Below are 20,000 nucleotides of genomic sequence, written 5' to 3'. Positions count from 1 at the left end.
GGAGTCATTGCCTTCCTACTGGATAACACGATACCAGGTACGGACATTTTCAACAATAAACAAACTTGCGTTTTTGAACGTTGAGCTTTTTTATACAGCGCAATTTCCACTAAACGTGCGCAAAGCGTTTACAAAGGGTCCCTACCCAACAACAACAAGTAACATGACGGTTGTAAGTCGATATTACAATTCTTTTACCGACAGAGACAATGCTGTTAATGGCCAGATACTCATTTGTGAGTAAAGAGACGTTATCAAGGACTCAACTATGCACCGAGTGAGGCTCGAACCCAGGACCTTCCGATCCGAAACAGGGTGTCAAACCACAAGACCACGTAGCCGCATATATTCATTGCACTTGCATGTAACAGAAAAAAAAGTTTCATTTTTTTATTTTACTCATGTGGTAGAGAAGTAGAGATTAGCTCCCCCCCCCCCTCTCTCTCTCTCTCTCTCTCTCTCTCTCGCTCTCTCTCTCTCCCTCTCTCTCTCTCTCTCTCTCTCTCTCTCTCTCTCTCTCTCTCTTTTGCCAAACTACCACAGTAGAATGCATCAAAACATGATCAATTGATTAGGCAATGATCTTTGTTTACACCGAACTCTGCTCGAACGATGCACTCAGCTAAATGTGAAAACGCCACACGACTTGCGGACATAGATAATATCTCTTCGAGCAAGACTGAGTCAGTTTAAATATTCCAATATCTTGTATAGCATTATGAGCAAGAATATATCTCGAACACGACATAAATCGTACGATAAAATGTTATTCTACAAAGTGTTTTCTCAATATCTCCAACAATTAATTCAAATTTTGGAATCAGATAACATTTATAAATAGATACACCCCAGTTGACGACAAAAGTAGGGCTTGGCAAAGAATAGAATTAAATTCTTAATCCGCTGCTAAATCGATGTAGGCCACAATTTTGTGGTAAATATCTTAATAGTAATACCCTTCAACAGTCACTTCCCTTCGTAATGACGCATGGTAACTTAGTAACTGGCTCTAAACTATCGGAACAATAGCGGACGCCCTTATGAAATATTTCTCCGACGAGCATAAAAGCGTATCCAGAGGGAAAAAACCCATTATGTATCTGATCATGTTTTGACTTTTACACATTCTGATCACCAGACATATGAAAAGTTCTAGCCAGCATGAAGAATAGAAAGTACTGATTTTCTTTGTTTAGAGCCACGATGGCCGCCGTTGCTGGGCGACGTGATATCAGACTATTGAATCCAATTTGCTCCATTGTCGTCATCAACATGTCGAGCACTCTCAGTACCATTTGTATCATGACACAATTCAAATCTTTTCAAAATTTCTATATTTTACGGTCTCAGGTACACTAGAGGAGAGAGGGGTTCTGATGAAAGAGGAAGACTTACAATTCCAGTCGGATCTCTCCTCGTACAACTTGCCGCTGATTCAACCTTTTGTCGACAGAGTAAAATGTTTTCGGTAAGAAAAAAATGTTGGGGGTTGTCGAAGGGTTAACACCCTTTCCGTAAAACTCAAATTGTTACAGAAACCCAGACGGACAAATCAAATCCATTTTTTTAAGCTTGGGTTGACCGAAGAGTTTCTGTAATGACAGAACTTATGAAGGACAACAAACAAAGCCGAAAGGACTCTGCTGACCCGATGACGTCTTCACCAAACAAGCAGCTTCGAATTAAGGAGCTGATATACAGAGAAGTGGTAAGACATGGAAAGAGAAAAAAAAAACAAAACAAAAGTTAGCTCAGGATGGAGAAGGATGGAAATTGTTTGCCTGTGGCCTATACCCTGACCCAGGGTGAAAAAGGCAATGATGATGATGATGAAGAAAAAAATATGAACCTTTCTATAAGGCTTTACCACGGATTTACCATGCTCCACGCCCTTCACAATCTTTTCATTTACATCTCGACAGGCTATAAGGAACCTTTTATTCCCATTTTGATTTAATACAATATGTTAAAAAAAGACAAGTTTGGTGCCTGATCGCATCTATTCAAGATTTTGAAGCTACGAGTATATTCAATAATGCTAAAGGCAAATTATTAAATTGTAAAAAATATTTTTAAAATTGTGCTTTTATATAGCGCAATATCCACTAAACGTACTCAGAGCGCTTTACCAGCAGCAACGCGTAACATGTAGAACGAGCCTGTTAGGCGATATTACTATTTTATTTCCGACGAGGACAACACTGCTCATGGTCAGGCACTCATTTTAAACCCGAGTACGGTGAGGGAACGTGAGTAAAGAGCCTTTTCCAAGGACTCAACTATGCGCCGAGCGAGGCTCGAATCCAGGACCTTCCGATCCGAAAGCGAGTGTCATACCACATAGCCGCAGGTGTATTGTTATGAACCATAGAGTCATGAAAAACAGGAGGGGGCAATCGGTTCTTTTGGCATGCCAAATTGAAAATGACGCCGCCATGGAATTCAGGGCTAACCGCAAACGTACAACGTGTATGATCGTCTGTCCTTCCCTTCTGTCTATAGCGCAGTTGATAACATCCATGGTTATGACTAACAAAACTTTCTCTCCGACAACTATGGCTTTAAAAAAATTCAAGTAGGTAGTTATGGGGTTTGTGAAATTAAGAGTCAAAAGTTTTGAACATGGAAGTGTCTTTTTGTGTTGTTTTTTTTTTTACTTTTCTTCTTATCCATCTCATTATCAATCTTTAGATTCGTCCCCGTATGCCCTGGTTTCGTCAAAGATGCCAAAGGTCAAGATCAAGGTCACGAAACGGATTCTAACTCTTGTGATGAGGAAATGACAGTAGGACAACTTGATGCTGGTGTGGAAAACAATGGATTTGTCTCAGAGAAGCTGTGAATCACTGGTATTGTTTATTGGTGCTATGAGTTTATTTATAAAAAAACCATGAAATCCGCCAGCTGGATGTAACGTACAAACACACAAAACTGTGTGTAAGCTTAATTGTTTATAGTCTGATTAATACAGTTTAGTAGTGAGAGCTACTCATAAAAATAAATAATAGTAACAAAGTTCGATCTATTTATAGTGCAAAGACAGGAAGTGGGGGAGAGTGAAATATATATATATATATATATATATATATATATATAGAGAGAGAGAGAGAGAGAGAGAGAGAGAGAGAGAGAGAGAGAGAGAGATGGAGAGAGGGAGAAAGAGAGAGAGAGAGAGGAGAGAGAGGGGGGGGGGAGAAGAACGAGAGAGAGAGAGAGAGAGAGAGAGAAGAGAAAGAGAGAGAGAAGGGGGGGGGGAAGAACGAGAGAGAGAGAGAGAGAGAGAGAGAAAGAGAGAGAGAGAGGGGGGAGAGGTGGGTATAAAAGGGGAATGAAAGGAGGAAAATGAGGGGGAGAGAGAGAGAGAGAGAGAGAGAGAGAGAGAGAGAGAGAGAGAGAGATATGATATGTTTTTGTAAAGTTGTGTATATGTGTCTATATAAAATTCCGTATGTAAGCCATGTCGTCATTTTGGCGGTGTGTCCGAATCATCAAGAGGACAGGAGTTAAAAGTCGCGAAGTCCCAGGATCGAGAGGGTTTTTTTTGCCATATAGTGCTCAGAGGCGGGCGCTTTACAATGGTTCTTTTTCTTTTGGTATCGCACTTTCGTGACACATCTTTGTGTGTGTGTAACTTTACATAATTTTTATACAGAAAGCATATAAATAACACATGTACTTTTATAAAGTACAACACACGCTAAATGTGTCAAATGCTTTAGTGTGTGTCCCAAGACAACGGCAAACGAAACATAAAGTCTTAAAGTAAAGTCTCTTAAAGTAAAGTCTTAATACAATTTTTATTTCGATAGACACAAGTCTAGTATCAGGTACTCATTTTACACTGAGTTTGGTGAGAATAAATGTGGATATAGATAGATTTTTCCATGAAGTCAAATCGACTTTATCCACGTCAGGACTCGAACCTGCGATTCACAGATCCCAATAGTAGAGTCCAAACGCTAGAATACAAAACCGCACTTAATTCATGTGTATAATTGAGCTTTTATATAGCGCAATATCCACCAAACGTGCTCAAAGCGCTTTACAATGGATCCCTGATCAACAGTAACATTTAACATGTAGGACGAGACATGACGCCTGTTAGGCGAAATTACAATTGTTTGTCCAACAGACACAATGCCAGTTATCCATTTTATACCCGAATACGGTGAGTGAATGTGAGTAAAGCGCTATTTTCGAGGACTCAACTATGCGCCGCTCAGTGTGGACGCGAAACCTTGAACTTTCCGATCCGAAGGCGAGTGTCATAGCACAAGACCACATAGCTGCAAGACGAGGAGGCCATTTCAAACAGAATTACCTAAATGTCTCAGTGGGTCCTTGGCACAAAGTCCCTGCCTAAAGGGGATACACTTAATGATGGAGGTGTGTGTGTGTGTGTGTGTGTGTGTGTGTGGTGGGGGGGGGGGGGGGCTTGGGAAATTCCCTTTATTCATCCCATAGGGGAAATTTGTCTCTAGGTTCTATTCCAAGGGAGGACTAGAATACTCCAGGCGCCAGCCGCAATGCAGCGCCACAAATTGAGCTAGGGCGAGGTGACTTGCTCAAGGCCACACATCGCAACAACGGCTGGTGATCGAACTCGGTACCTTTCGGGTACGAAGCAAAGACCGTACCGCTGATCCACGCTGCCCCTGAAAAAAAAAGTCTTCCAAAGCAGTCACCCGTCTAAGTACTAGCCACGCCCGACAATACTCGACTTCGGTGACCGGACGAGAACGGGTATCTTCAACGTGGTATGGCCGTAGATTATTTCAACAGAGAAATAAAAATGTAAGAAAAAGCGGAGATTCTAGATAAATTTATTTTCAGCCAAAATAATGAGATTCTCTACATAATATTGCACTTTAACGATGATCTACGCTGCCGTTGTTTTTGGAATACACAGTATATGTGCAATGTTAACCATATAGCACATACTGTGTTCTTCAATAACACGGCAGTACGTGTGTTATATTATAATTTATTTACTTGTTAACCGCCGTGTTCTGGAAAGACAGATATTCAAAAATATGGCCAAAATAACGAGTTCTTTGGCTAAATTTTAAATGTGGTTTTTTTTTCCAAACAGCTCGTTCTATGGCCAAGTTTTTAAAAATATACTGTGTCTTTCTAGAAAACCGTCTATTAGGGTGACTTTGCCTTAAGGGGAAACTTTGCCTGTGTGAATTTGGATCATTTTGAATAATCTAAGCATTGTTGTAATTATTGTACCCGTTAAAAGACTTGAATTTTTTAGCAAAGAAAATAATTGCCACAGAACTAAATACTCTGTTTTTGGTCCAAAATTCAAGAGGCAAAGTTTCCCCTTTAGGCGAAGTTTCCCCAGTTAAAGGTACGAAAATTAACTGGTTAATTAAAGCCATATTATATACTACCATAACATTGGGACATTTTGCAACAACAGGAGACTTCAAGAGCGGATCGATTTACAGGGATGTAAATGCAAAGTTGAAAAAAATTCTGAAATTCTGCGAGCTCATTTCAATAGTCTAAACTCCAAGTGACACACCAGGAATGAGGTGATAAATGGCCTTGTGATTGTGACAACATTTTTAGGACTTTTGAGTGATAAGTCTCAGAATAAAATCTAAATTATTTTGTTTATGGATGGATTTTAATGATTTATGTCTCCTTTTTGTCAGGAGGAAATACCATTATTTGGTGTTGTTCATGCTTAAGTCAGTGCCCATTTTGTATTATCCTTATCTTTATGGATTAAACAGGGTTAAATTAGTTTGGGATACTGAAAAAAATCAGAATTTTGGAATTCTTAACTTATTTTCACTGCACGTAATCCAACACCTAAACTTTTATATCAAAATTATATTCAGGTCAAAATATTACACCCAATGACTGAATGAATCTGACAATAATAAAAACTCGTACTCAAATTTCAACAGCCATATCATTACTAAGGCCAATTTTGAGTTTTGAGATTGGAAAGATGGTCACCTCCCGATATTTATCATTTTCTCAGGCCCCAAACCCTTCTGCTAATAACAAAGGCAATAAGAAGTACATTACAATTAAAATACTACATTAGGTTTAGAATCGTGTCAAAAGCCCTTTACTTTATTGGTGTAGCTTTCAATGAGAACAAACAAATTTGATTCTTTCCCCCACCACAGTCAAACGTTCGTGGCAGTCTCAACCAGAAATGAGACCCCATAGAAATTTCTCATAAAGACCAAGGCTAAGGGAAATGTATCTTCAGACTCATTATGACTGAAATGAATTGCAACACACAGGAATTACTTACAGAAACAGAAATACATTCCAATTGAGCCTTAGGAAGAAAGTGTAACAACAACTCAGAACTCATCAGTTATGAATACTCGATATATATCCACCATCTTCTACTTTCGATTCTGCAGCCCATGTTTTGCTTCCGGTAAACTAAAAATAACCCTCCTTGTTTACACAACAGATGTGAATCTAGTTCCGAATTAAAATTAGGAAAATTCGGAAATTCGAACGCTATCAATCCTTAGTACTTCCGAATTAAAATTCGGAAGCTGTCGTGGAAATAAGTTGAATGGTTAAATACACGTATAATCATAACTGACACAACAGTAGTGTAAATTAAGTGTTTCAGTACATTGAAAATGGATATTCACTACAAATTCTCTATATGTACAGCAGTATCTCTTATCACAAGAGTTGTTGGTAGTGAGGTATTAAGAAATATTTAAATTGTTTGGGGAAGCTAGAAAATGTCTGAAAAATAGGAAATCCTAATAATTCTGAAAGATTTACATCCCTGGATTTAGAGAACCACCATTCTGTCCTAAATTCTAAAACACGAGATTTTAATGGTATCCATGCTTCTCTATTAAAAATAAACTATGGCTACCTGAAGTCTGGGATCGTAGAAAATTCCAACGAAAATGTAAAAATGGAAACATTCTGTTGGAAACTTTGCACTTCCTCCATCCCAAGCCTTTCCATTTCTACATTTTCGTCATTATTTTTAAAGGGAAACTTTGAACTTTGACTCTGGGCGGCCAATTTGAGTGAATTCAAATTTTGGCGGTTATCTCCCTTTATACGAAATCGGGTCTTTAAAACAAAGAATACAACTAGAAACAAGGCTATATATACCCTCAACACGTTCCTAATCAAAGGAGGCAAGAAATTTCCCCTCGAGGCAAAGTTGTCCGAATGTTGACGCTCGAGACTATGTTTTGTTGTTAAGGGTTTTAGCGGCGCTTGCAACACATTTAGGTTATATCAGCACCAGTAAAAAGGAAGAAAATGGGATAGTAAAAAGTTCTAGAATTACAATTAAAGCACCCAAGAGAAAGTAAGACAAAGGGGAACTAGGAAAAATAGGGATCAGAGGTAGATTCCAAGATCATACCATCAATGTACTTAGTTTGAGATCACCTATAAGTCTCATCCGGACACAAGCACAACATCCAACAAAGAGGAATACACTCAAATGCGTACATTATACATTCAAAATAACCAATATAATAATATATAACAGAGAGATGATTTACAAGGAACAAAAATATCATCTCCCAAAAAAAATACCTATGCATTTGACTGTTTCCCTCCCAGCTAGGACTCCGGCCAGGGGCAGGACAAAACCAAGTGATCTCATTCCAAGACAAAGACAGAAAGCATGTTGGAAAACAGATATAAGGGGATAGAAGACACAGTATGTACCTCGCTGCCCACTATGGGAGGTCAGGAACCCCACCCAGAAGATTAAGGGTATTAATCATGGTTTGCATAATAACATTACATACAATGAAAAACAAATTAAATGCATCAGAAAATCTGTTTCGTCATTAAATGTGGAAGACCTAAAACTTTAAAGGCACTGAATGAGTAAAGCTTTTTATATAAATGATTGGGTGTGTTGTAAGGGGGGGGGGGGGGGGGGGGGGGGATGGAGATAATAGGCAAGTTTATTAAAACCGGTAGAATAATTGAGATAAATATTATCTGTAAATTTATCAAACAAATAGATGAGATTGGAAGATAGATGGCATTGGAATGTTGAATTATATCAACAATATTAATATTAAATGTTATAAGTGACCAATGATCTCAAAACAGTAACATGTCGAAATGAAAGCAGGGAAGAAGTCCAATTTTAACGTCAAGGTCAAGGTCGTTATCTACCCCTCACTGCAGATTTTATACAAATTATGATGTGTCTTTGTACATTACTGTGTCCTTGAGTTGAAAGATAAACGGTAAACCCTCTCCTCACCAATTACACAAGAAAAAAAAAACACGAATATAACAGCTTAAAAAGAACTAAGTACCAATCACGGAAAGTTTTGGGATCAAAACCCTTTTTCAGCCAACAACAAAAAGCAATAAATGCATAGAGACATCACTTCCAAAACCAAAAAGACGACAGATAAACATTCAACACTTATTTTGTGTAAGTGATGGGATCTTGAAATGTAAAATAAAACGCGCATTTTTGGAGGGTTTTTTTTTTCAACACACCAGTAAATTGTATGCGATGTTACCGCTCTATTTGCGCATGTGCTTGGTTACCAGGCGAACGTTTCTTGACGTTTATTCCAAGATTCTATCGTCACTTACAGAGAGGAAGCGCCAAATATTTATCTGTCGTTTATCTGGTTTTATGTGTTCTTTTTTATCTTTGTCCATTTTTGCAGTAAAACTCTTATAATTAAAAAAAAGAGCTTTTATATAGCGCAATATCCACTAAATGTGCTCAAAGCGCTTTACAATGGTGTACCTGGCCAACAGCAACATTTAACATTTAGGACGGGACATGGCGCCTGTTCGGCATGTTACATTTTTTTTCGGACAGAGACAAGCTATTAACGGCCAGGTACTCATTTTACACCTGAGTACGGTGAGAGAATGTGAGTAAAGAGTCTTTTCCAAGGACTTAACTAAGCGCCGAGCGAGGCTCGAACCCAGGACCTTCCGATTCGAAAGCGAGTGTCATACCACTAGACCACTAGGCTATACCATAGCCGCATATCCGTTTTAAAGTCGAAATAATAAGAATACATATTATGTCTGTTGCTTTGAAGTTAAGACATACAATTTACTCTCTTCAATCAGAACATTTTTATGTTTTAATGCAAATTTTATACGGTGAGGCTATGTGGGTTTAGTGGTATGACACTCGCCTTCGGATCGGAAGGACCTGGGTTCGAGTCCCACCCGCTCTGAGCGGTGCATGGTTGAAACCTTGGAAATGACTCTTTACTCCCATTCTCTCACCGTGCTCTGGTGTAAAATGAGTACATGGCCGTTGACAATGTTTTATCTGTCCGCAAACAAATATTGGAATATCGCCTAACAGGCGCCATGTCATGTCTCGTCCTACATGTTAAATTTTGACGTTGAAAAGGGGCTAACGTAAAGCGTACTTGTAACGCGCTTTGAGTAACGTTTAGTGGGTATTGCGCTATATAAAGGTCGCATTTTAAAAAAAAGTTTAAGATTGAATTTGAAGCATCGGGGTCTGCTCGATGTGATACCGTGTCGAGACGATTGGTCACCGTTATAATGAGATCACTAACTAGTGAACACCAGAAATAAAATGGAATGATAAAATTAAGCATTTGTTATGGGTACATCAGCATCATCAGCATCATTGTCGTTATCGTCATCATCATCGTTATCGTCATCATCATCATCATCATCATCAGCAGCAGCAGCAACAGCAGCATTATCGTCTTTATCATCATCATTATCAAGATCATCATCATCAACAAGATCATCACCACCCAATCCATCATCGCTGTCCTCGTCATACTCCTACTATAGCATCATCATCATCATCATCATCATCATCATCATCATCATCATCATCATCATCATCCACAGCATTTCCTTTTCCCAGAGCCTTTCTCCTCCGACAAGTGGAGACCTTCCTCCAACTTCTTGTCTTCTTTCTCTTGAAGCATTCTGTAGAAACAACAACAAAATAGTCCTACTTTATGAATAGGAAAGAAAAAGTAATTCTCTCTCTCTCTCTCTCTCTGTGTGTCTCTTTCTCTCTCTATCTCTCTCTGTGTCTCTCTCTCTCTCTCTCTCTGTGTGTGTGTGTCTCTCTCTCTCTGTGTGTGTGTGTGTCTCTCTCTCTCTCTGTGTCTCTCTCTCTGTCTCTCTCTCTGTCTCTCTCTCTCTCTCTCTCTCTCTCAGCAGTCCTTCAGAGCACATTCGGCCCATGGAGCCGGAGTTTATCCCGGTTTTTATAGCGTGAAACGGACAATAGCACAAAGTACTTTCCGACAGATCTAACAGACTCAACTACCCAATCACTGCTGGAGGGTCAGAAAAACAATCTCGACTGCACCCAGGATCGATCTCGACCCCTTTGCGTGTGAAGTGCGTGCTCTACCAACTGAGCTATCGTGACCCCCATTGTCTGTCTGTATAAATAACAGAATACCACGGAATGGAATGACTGGGACCAGACCCCCGAATGCCCCCCCCCCCCCCCTTCTCCCGGAATCGAAAGTCCTTAACCCTCTCCTCACCAACCACAGGAAAATCGTCACATTCGTTACGATTCAACCATCATTTTTATCATTCAATTTTCTTTTGTAAATCACACCATTTTAAAAAAAATGTTTTATTATAACTATAAAAACGTGACACTGTGTTGTAGAGTTCATTTTGCTGATCGATATTATGCATAGAATGTATTTTTACTTTCCTGTTTGAGTAAGAAAAACTATTTTGTGTTGGGTGGGTGTGCAATTTTGGGGAAAATTCTGAAAATGGCTGGTAAGGAGAGGGTTAAACAATATTATGTGTCATTTCCATTGAAAATTGGCTATATCAGGACTCGGTTATATCAGGGATTGTAGGCTGGTCACACCACCATCACCGTTACAATGAGGTTCCATTGTATTCAAACCGACATACCTAGCCATCTCTTCCATAGACTCAAGTACGTTGTAACCAGACTTGGCACTTGTTTCGTAGAAGATGGCTTCACTTTCCTGAAAGATATAACATATTATGTAGATTTTATTGAGTGTAATAGCCATAATTTAACATAAATAACCCTGGATCACAAACTCCATTCATTCATTACACAATCTGACCGTATCATTTTAAAACGAGTATTTCTAATTGTCAAATTTACTTATCTATTTATATTTTAACGTATTAATTCATTAATGAATCAAATTATAAATGAATGAATTTATTATTATTATTAGATCTATTATTATTATTATCATTATTATTATTATTATTATTATTATTATTATTATTATTATTATTATTATTATTATTATTATTATTATTACTTTCATCATCATCATCATCATCACCATCATCATCATCATCATCATCATCATCATCATCATCATCACCATCATCATCATCACCATCATCATCATCATCATCATCATCATCATCATCATCATCATCATCATCATAACCACATCTTACTTACCACAGCCAGGGCCAGGCCATCCCGATGTTTGACTGGTCTATGAGATTCATCTGGTGACGTATCATACTTGTTGCCCAGCAAGGCTAACACTGTCCCTGCTTCCACTTGCTCCTGGCGGTCATAAGAAAGCAAACACAACCACGTCATTATTCTATAATCGAAGCGACCCTCTTTTTGTTAGTTTTTTTTTTTTTTTATTGTTGCTTTTTTGGTTGTTTTTTTTTGTGTGTGTGTGTGGGGGGGGGGGGGGGAGTGTTTATTATTTGTGGGTTTTTTTGTTTGTTTTGTCTTGTTTCTTTTCGTAGCTTTTTGTTTTTCGTTTTTTTTTAAAAACTGTTTTCTTTTGGGGTTTTTTTGTTGCTGACTTTTTCAATGCGACTTCGTTCTCTTGTGCTGTGACACAAACCATAGGGCGCAGGTTTGAGTCCAGCTATTAGCGGTTCAATATTTAGTCCTTTAACTCAAATTTTGTCCATGCACTTGGGAAGGGGGAGGGGGGGGGGTTACGACGCTTTTGGAAAATTAAGGTCATTTCAGCGCATCATCATCATCATCATCATCATCATCATCATCATCATCATCATCATCATCATCATCATCATCATCATCATCATCATTATCATCGCCGTCGTCGTCATCTCCATCATCAACATCATCATCAACATCATCATCATCATCATCATCATCATCATCATCATCATCATCGCCGTCGTCGTCATCTCCATCATCAACATCATCATCATCATCATCATCATCATCATCATCATCATCATCATCGCCGTCGTCGTCATCTCCATCACCACCACCACACCTGAACTGACAACAACCACTCGGTCATACAATCAAGTCAACGTTCCTCGGACAATATAATCATCATCATCATCATTATCACAACCATCACCACCACCACCATCATCATCATTGTCACCACCACCACCACCACCCTCACCACCACCACCACCACCACCACCATCACCATCACCACCACCACCACCACCACCATCACCATCACCACCACCATCATCATCATTGTCACCACCACCACCACCACCCTCACTACCATCACCACCACCACCATCACCACCACCACCACCACCACCACCCTCATCACCATCACCACCACCACCACCATCACCACCACCATCACCTCACCACCACCTCACCCCACACCACCACCACCACCACCACCACCCACCACCATCACCACACCACCATCACCACCACCACCACCACACCACCACCACCACCACCCCACCACCACCACCACACCACACCACCACCCACCACCACCCCACCACCATCACCACCACCACCACCACCCTCACCTCACCCACCCACCACCACCACCCTCACCACCATCACCACCACACCCACCACTCACCACCACCACCCCACCACCATCACCACCACCACCACCACCACCACCACCACCACCACCACCACCACCATCACCACCACCACCACCACCACCACCACCATCACCACCACCACCACCACCACCATCACCACCACCACCACCACCACCACCAAAACACATTCCTACCTGGACTGACAACAGCCACTCCCTCACGCCAGTGAACGTCTTCTCCGAGGACACGTCATACATAATGATGACGCCATCTGCCTTCCGGAAGTATGTCTTGGTCATGGACCGGAACCTCTCCTGGCCCGCCGTGTCCCACAGCTGCAGGATGACAGTGTTGCCTTTACAGTTCATTGTCTTGATTTGGAAATCAACACCTGCAGTAGGAATGTCAATACTTAAGCACACCTGCAGTAGGAATGTCAATACTTAAGCACACCTGCAGTAGGAATGTCAATACTTAAGCACACCTGCAGTAGGAATGTCAATACTTAAGCACACCTGCAGTAGGAATGTCAATACTTAAGCACACCTGCAGTAGGAATGTCAATACTTAAGCACACCTGCAGTAGGAATGTCAATACTTAAGCACACCTGCAGTAGTAATGTCAATACTTAAGCACACCTGCAGTAGGAATGTCAATACTTAAGCACACCTGCAGTAGGAATGTCAATACTTCAGCACACCTGCAGTAGGAATGTCAATACTTAAGCACACCTGCAGTAGGAATGTCAATACTTAAGCACACCTGCAGTAGGAATGTCAATACTTAAGCACACCTGCAGTAGGAATGTCAATACTTAAGCACACCTGCAGTAGGAATGTCAATACTTAAGCACACCTGCAGTAGGAATGTCAATACTTAAGCACACCTGCAGTAGGAATGTCAATACTTAAGCACACCTGCAGTAGGAATGTCAATACTTAAGCACACCTGCAGTAGGAATGTCAATACTTAAGCACACCTGCAGTAGGACTGTCAATACTTAAGCACACCTGCAGTAGGAATGTCAATACTTAAGCACACCTGCAGTAGGAATGTCAATACTTAAGCACACCTGCAGTAGGAATGTCAATACTTAAGCACACCTGCAGTAGGAATGTCAATACTTAAGCACACCTGCAGTAGGAATGTCAATACTTAAGCACACCTGCAGTAGGAATGTCAATACTTAAGCACACCTGCAGTAGGAATGTCAATACTTAAGCACACCTGCAGTAGGAATGTCAATACTTAAGCACACCTGCAGTAGGAATGTGCATATTAGATCATTTAAATAAAATATATAGATAATAAATAAAATAAAATTCCCTTTATTCATCCGATAGGGGAAATTTCTCTCTAGGGTCTAGTCCAAGGGAAGACTGGAATAACACAGGCGCCAGCCGCTGTTCAGCGCCGCAAATTGAGTTAGGGCGCGGTGACTTGCTCAAGGCCACACAGAGCAGCGGCGGATGTTCGAATTCAGTACCTTTCGGGTACGAAGCAAATACCGTACCGCTGACCTGCGCTGCCTGCAATATCCACTTAACTTGCTCAAAGCGCTTTACAATGAGTCCCTAGCCAACAGCAACACTTAAACATGTAGGACGAGACATGTATGACGCCTGTTAGGCTATAGTACATTGGGCTTTTTTTTCGACAGATACAACGCTGTTAACGGCCAGGTACTCATTTTAAACCCGAGTACGGTGATAGAATATGAATAAAGGGTATTTTCCAAGGAGTCAATTATTCAAGTATCTTAGAGCGGGACGCGAACCCTGGACCTTCCAATCCGAAGGCGAGTGTCATACCACTAGACATAGCATACAAAGAACAAACAATCTATATTGCGATTACAAACAATGTAAATTATGAAAATATCAAATTTAGAAACTGAGCAAGCATTGGTGTAAGATAAAGATCTGAACAATAAGTGTGTATGAAAGGTGCCAGACAAAGCAAGAAATGAAATACAAGAAAAATAAGCCATCCCAAAAAATCAGTCTACCTCGACTGGGGATCGAACCTGAGACATTCTGATTACCGGTCAGACGTGCTACCATTAAACCACAAAGGCTCCCGATAGTTGGGGACACTTTTAATTCCTTCGATACCCAGTCGAGATAGAATGATTGTTCTTGCCTTGACTTCCAACTTTAAATTAAATTAATCTTTTATATAGCGCAATATCCACTAAACGTGTTCAAAGCGCTTTACAATGGGTCCCTGACCAACAGCAATACATTTAACATGTAGGACGGGACATTACGCCTGTTAGGCGATATTACAATTTTTGTTCCGGACAAAGACAACGCTGTTAACGACCAGGTACTCATTTTACACCCGAGTACGGTGAGAGAATGTGAGTAAATAGCCTTTTCCAAGGACTCAACTATGCGCCGAGCGTGAGGCTCGAACCCAGGGACCTTCCGATCAGAAAGCGAGTGTCATACCACTAGACCACATAGCCGCACCTTTCATACACACTTGTTCAGATCTTTAATGTAAATTATACCTATGGTTGCGTTGAAGTTGCCCTTGAATTCGTGGTGACAGAACCGATGGATGAATGTGGATTTCCCTACAGATGAGTCTCCGATGATGACAACTTTGAAGACACGTGACGGCTTTGGCACGGGGAGGTCATCGGCCTGGGGGAACAAAAGTAAACAAACAAAAATATGACCAATAGGGAATGAGATTAGCGTCCCTTGATTGGACGTCACCCATAGTCTGTGACGTCACCGGCGGAAAAGTTATTAGAGAGACAACGTCATGTTGGTTGTACGCATGCGTCTCTCGTCCTCGCGGGCCGCGAGGACGAGAGACGCATGCGTACAACCAACATGACGTTGTCTCTCTAATAACTTTTCCGCCGGTGACGTCACAGACTATGGGTGACTTCCAATCAAGGGACGCTACTCTTCCGCTAATCTCATTCCTTATTATTTCCAAATGCTATTGTGTCACGATGAACTGAATGCTTACATTAATAGGGAAGAAAAGTGTGACGTCAAAAAAACTGGTTCCTATTAGATTGAGTGTAAAACTTCAAATACTACATACAATCTTGTCTTAGGTACTTGATCTTCTGGTTTCTGAGTGATGGCATCTTATTTCTTAGTTTAAATATATGCTGGTGGTCAATAAAGATCACCCATCCTCGCTCTTTTCTTATCTTATTTTATCTTATCTTACTAAAGGCTTAATAGTAGCAATGACTATGAAAAATGTTTTTTTCTCTTTTTGAGGAAAATTTTTTGTTTAAAATCAAAGCTCTATCTCCACTGAGTAAAAATGTTTTTGAATTTTGAAAATCCATTCATAAATAAACAAGTTATGCAGTTTCAAAGGTGTCATTTATCTGGATGACCCGCAAAGAGGGAAAAAACGCGAAAATATGGGACGCTTTTTCGGCATTTTTTTCGACCTTTGGTTGTATCTTGCGTAATAAGTGGATTAAAAGATTGAAACTTGAAGAACAAATTAGGATGGTGTTTTGTAAAATACGGGAAAAGTACTCGTCATATTCATATGAAATTTTACAACCAAAAAGAAGAAATGTTCATGTATTACCTTGTCAGCGACAAAACCTCCACGCCCGGTAGTTTTAGAAATATTTTACTCCAAGAGTAAAAATCTATTTTTAACGGTCTTCTGGTAATCGCACGAGTTTTGTCGCTTGACATAATCTAAAATGACCTTTTTTTCTAACTGTGTGCCAACTTTCAGTCATATTCATCAATAAACAGCGTCGTAATTAATTTTTTTAAAATAGCATATACGAAACGGCTTCGTCCCATATTTTGACGCGAATTTGGGCACTTCGTAAGCGAAAAAGAGGCCCAAAGATTTGTGCGGGATAGTCATTGCTACTTAATAGGAATTATCCTTTAAATGCCTTATACAATAGTTTATAATACGATTCAATAGTCTGATGTCACGTCGCCTGGCAACGGCGGCCATCTTGGTTGGAAACAAAGAAAATCATTACTTTATATTTTTCATGCTGGTTAGAACTTTTCATATGTCTTGTGATCAGAATGTGTAAAAGTCAAAACATGATCAAATGTGTGTGTGTTTTTTTCCCTCTGGATACCCTTTATACTCGCCGGAGAAATATTTCATACGGGCGTCCGCCATTGTTCCGATAGTTTAGAGCCAGTGTTACTAAGTTACCATGCGTCATTAGGAAGGAAGTGACGTTACGACTGTTGAAGAGTATTACAGAATCTCATATAGCTTGCATTGTATCATTCACAGACAGTTTTACACAGCTTTGAATGTCAGGGAAAATGTCTCAATATTTTATGACAGTAAATATTAGAATCATCCTTTTAATAAAATAGTTATAATGCCACCTTATGATTCAATATGGAACCTATTCATTCATTTATTCTATCCACCGAAGGACTGGTTACATAACACTTACCAACGATTTAGGAACCAAAAACGTAGACGGTGTGACGTCACGACTTTACTCCCCTATTCCATTTCACCCTTAGATTTCACCATTGTGGTCAAAACGGCTCCATTTCGGAGGATGAGTTTAGTTTCCAAAACATTTTCTTAAAACCTTAAATTATCCTATTCTGGTCATTCTGGCCTACGTGCACATATTTGCAGGTCTGATAACCGAACACTATTAAGGGCTTGTTTAAACATTACAATGATGGATAACGTTGGTCATGATGTTTTCAAAACATTTTATAAAAACCTTAAATTATCCTATTCTGGTCATTTCCACTTTGAGCTCCGACAAAACGCCACACTAAAACGCTGCAAAACTCCCTAGCCGATTGAGGGGTAAGATACAAGATTTTTATTCTCTTGCGTTTTGGAATTCGAACTTTGATTCCAATTCGTACTTAGCTTTCGTGGAGCGACTAGAAACACGTCCGGATTTCCAAAAAGCAAGAGCGTAAGAATTGTATATTCTGGGATCTAGTCTATCCTTATATAAATTTTTAAAAGGTTTTACGTTGCTTGGGACACAAATAGGTCATCTCAGCGCCAGTAAAAAGAAAGAAACTGGGATAGTCAAAAAATTATAGAAAAAAAATTAACAAAAAATAAAAAACATTAATTAAAAGTACAGGAGAAAATTTAGACCAAGGGGAATTGTTTCAAATAGGGAACAGATGTAGATTCCAAGAGCACACTATCAGTGTACTTGGTTTGAAATCATTTAAAAGTCTCAACGAGACACGAGCACAGGTCCCCACTAAGAGAAATACACTCAAATGTTTACAGACCATTATATATTTAAAACCTAATAAAAAAAGGGACAGTCCATTACAAAAGATGATTTATAAGGAAAAAAAATGCATCTCCCAAAAACTAACACTATATTATATTTGACTGTTTCCTTCTCAGCCAAGGACTCCCGGCAAGGATCTGGACAAAACCCAAAGGATTCTATTCCAAAAATACTGAAAGCAACTCAGAAACCAGATATAGCGACTTAGAAGACACAACAAGTGACCTCCTGCCTACTATCATCGAAGGTCAAAGACCCTACCCAGAATACCACATACATTAAAAAAAATAATTGAGCTTTATATAGCGCAATATCCACTAAATGTGTTCAAAGCGCTTTACAAGGGGTCCCTGGTCAACAGCACCATTTAACATGTGGGACGGGACATGACGCCTGTTAGGCGAAATTACAATTTTTCGGACAAAGACAACACTGTTAACGACCAGGTACTCATTTTACACATGAGTAAGGCGAGAGAATGTGAGTAAAGAGCCTTTTCCAAGGACTCAACTATGCGCCGAGCCCAGCGCGAGGCTCGAACCCAGGCCCTTCCGATCCGAAAGCGAGTGTCATTCCACTAGACCACATAGCCGCACAATGAGGTAAGGGGTAAAAAAGTTTGTTTCTAGAACATACGTTGTCATACTGGGCGTCCGCCCCAACTGGTTGTGTCCTCGTGGATCTGGAGAATAGAAAAGAATGTGAATAATTATCTCATCAAATGGAATATTTGTGCCACTATATTATGGTTTAGTGCTATGGCACTCGCTTTCGGATCGGAAGGTCCTGGGTTCGAGCCTCACTTGCTCGGCGCATAGTTGATTCCTTGGAAAAGACTCTTTTTTCGAAATTATCTCAACGAACTCGTTTGTAAAATGAGTATCTGGCCGTTAACAGCGTTGTCTCTGTCCGAAAAAATTGTAATATCGCCTAACAGGCGACATGTCACGTCTTACATGTTAAATGTTGCTGTTGACCAGGGACCCCCTGTAAAGCGCTTTGAGCACGTTTAGTGGATATTGCGCTATATAAAAGCTACATTTAAAAAAAGAATATTAGGGGAAAGCGTTTCCCACCAATTCTGATCAATGTTGTGCCCAAGACAAATGAACAACGTTAGGAAATGGATTGGATGGAGGCTTCAATTTATCAAAAGAAGACATAACATGGACGTTACGGGCTTCCCCTTTATCAACAAAACACGGTGTTTGGAACCAAATTGTACAGAGTTGGGAGGGGGGGGTCTTGGGGGGGGGGGGGGCAAAGTCTTTGCTTCGTTCCCAGATTGTTAGACTTCGAATTGCACTGTTTGACATAAAGCACGTCACCTCGTCTTAGCTCTCTTTGTGTTGCTGCGCTGCTTCACTGCGGATGGTATTCTTCCCCAATCTTCCCTAAAGACAAATTCCCCCTTGAGGATGAATGGGGGAGATTTTATGTTTTATAGTAATAATAATAATAATAATAATAATAATAATAATAATAATAATAATAATAATAATAATAATAATAATAATAATAATAATAATAATAATAATATTAATAATAATAATAATAATAATAATAATAATAATAATAATAATAATAATAATAATAGCAACTGAATGGACTACCCACCCTATATTATCCGCCATAGCATCATGATGACTGGTGATTCCAATGCCTTTTCTATCGCTACTACTTCTTCCTGTAAGACACTCACTCCTCTCTTGTTGATGTGGATGTGATAATGACGCTGATGATGGCGACGACGATGATGACGTCGACGACAACGGGTGGCTTTGATGACTAACAAAATCTGACGAGCTGTGCTGGTGTGGGTAGTAATCTGTTTGGCTAGTGCTACTGGAGTCCAATTCGTTGTTAGTATAACTAGTGTTAGTAATGGGGGATGAGCTCCCTCCTGGCACGAACACGTTGGCGTTTTTCAATATTTCGTCGTCGACA

General features: G+C 39.9%; 2 protein-coding genes across 3 annotated transcripts in view; one reads left to right on the top strand and one right to left on the bottom strand.

Moving 5' to 3' along the window:
- LOC144978877 (solute carrier family 23 member 2-like) overlaps positions 1-3,002 on the top strand; it is a 39,400-nt gene extending 36,398 nt beyond the window's left edge. Inside the window, exons 12-14 of the mRNA XM_078925465.1 lie at positions 1-37; positions 1,351-1,468; positions 2,692-3,002. The exon at positions 1-37 is cut by the window's left edge and continues 59 nt beyond it. Of these exons, the coding sequence (XP_078781591.1) occupies positions 1-37; positions 1,351-1,468; positions 2,692-2,842 (306 nt within the window). The 3' untranslated portion in view covers positions 2,843-3,002. The remainder of the gene's footprint in view (positions 38-1,350; positions 1,469-2,691) is intronic.
- A 1,805-nt stretch (positions 3,003-4,807) lies between these two features.
- Positions 4,808-20,000, bottom strand: part of LOC144978876 (EF-hand calcium-binding domain-containing protein 4B-like) — a 112,139-nt gene continuing 96,946 nt past the window's right edge. For both annotated transcript variants that reach the window (XM_078925462.1, XM_078925463.1), the window contains 7 exons: positions 19,671-20,000; positions 18,690-18,735; positions 15,309-15,444; positions 12,987-13,183; positions 11,444-11,554; positions 10,906-10,982; positions 4,808-9,939 (listed from right to left, as the gene is read on the bottom strand). The exon at positions 19,671-20,000 is cut by the window's right edge and continues 87 nt beyond it. In XM_078925462.1, coding sequence (XP_078781588.1) covers positions 9,849-9,939; positions 10,906-10,982; positions 11,444-11,554; positions 12,987-13,183; positions 15,309-15,444; positions 18,690-18,735; positions 19,671-20,000 — 988 coding nt within the window. In that variant the 3' untranslated portion in view covers positions 4,808-9,848. The remainder of the gene's footprint in view (positions 9,940-10,905; positions 10,983-11,443; positions 11,555-12,986; positions 13,184-15,308; positions 15,445-18,689; positions 18,736-19,670) is intronic.

The sequence above is a fragment of the Berghia stephanieae genome, chromosome 8 (genome assembly GCF_034508935.2).
Source record: "Berghia stephanieae isolate SIO BIC M18660-M18661 chromosome 8, UCSD_Bste_1.3, whole genome shotgun sequence".
Taxonomy (NCBI): domain Eukaryota; kingdom Metazoa; phylum Mollusca; class Gastropoda; order Nudibranchia; family Aeolidiidae; genus Berghia; species Berghia stephanieae.
The sequence above is the reverse complement of the archived record's forward strand: the minus strand, read 5'-3'. Positions and strand labels throughout refer to the sequence as shown.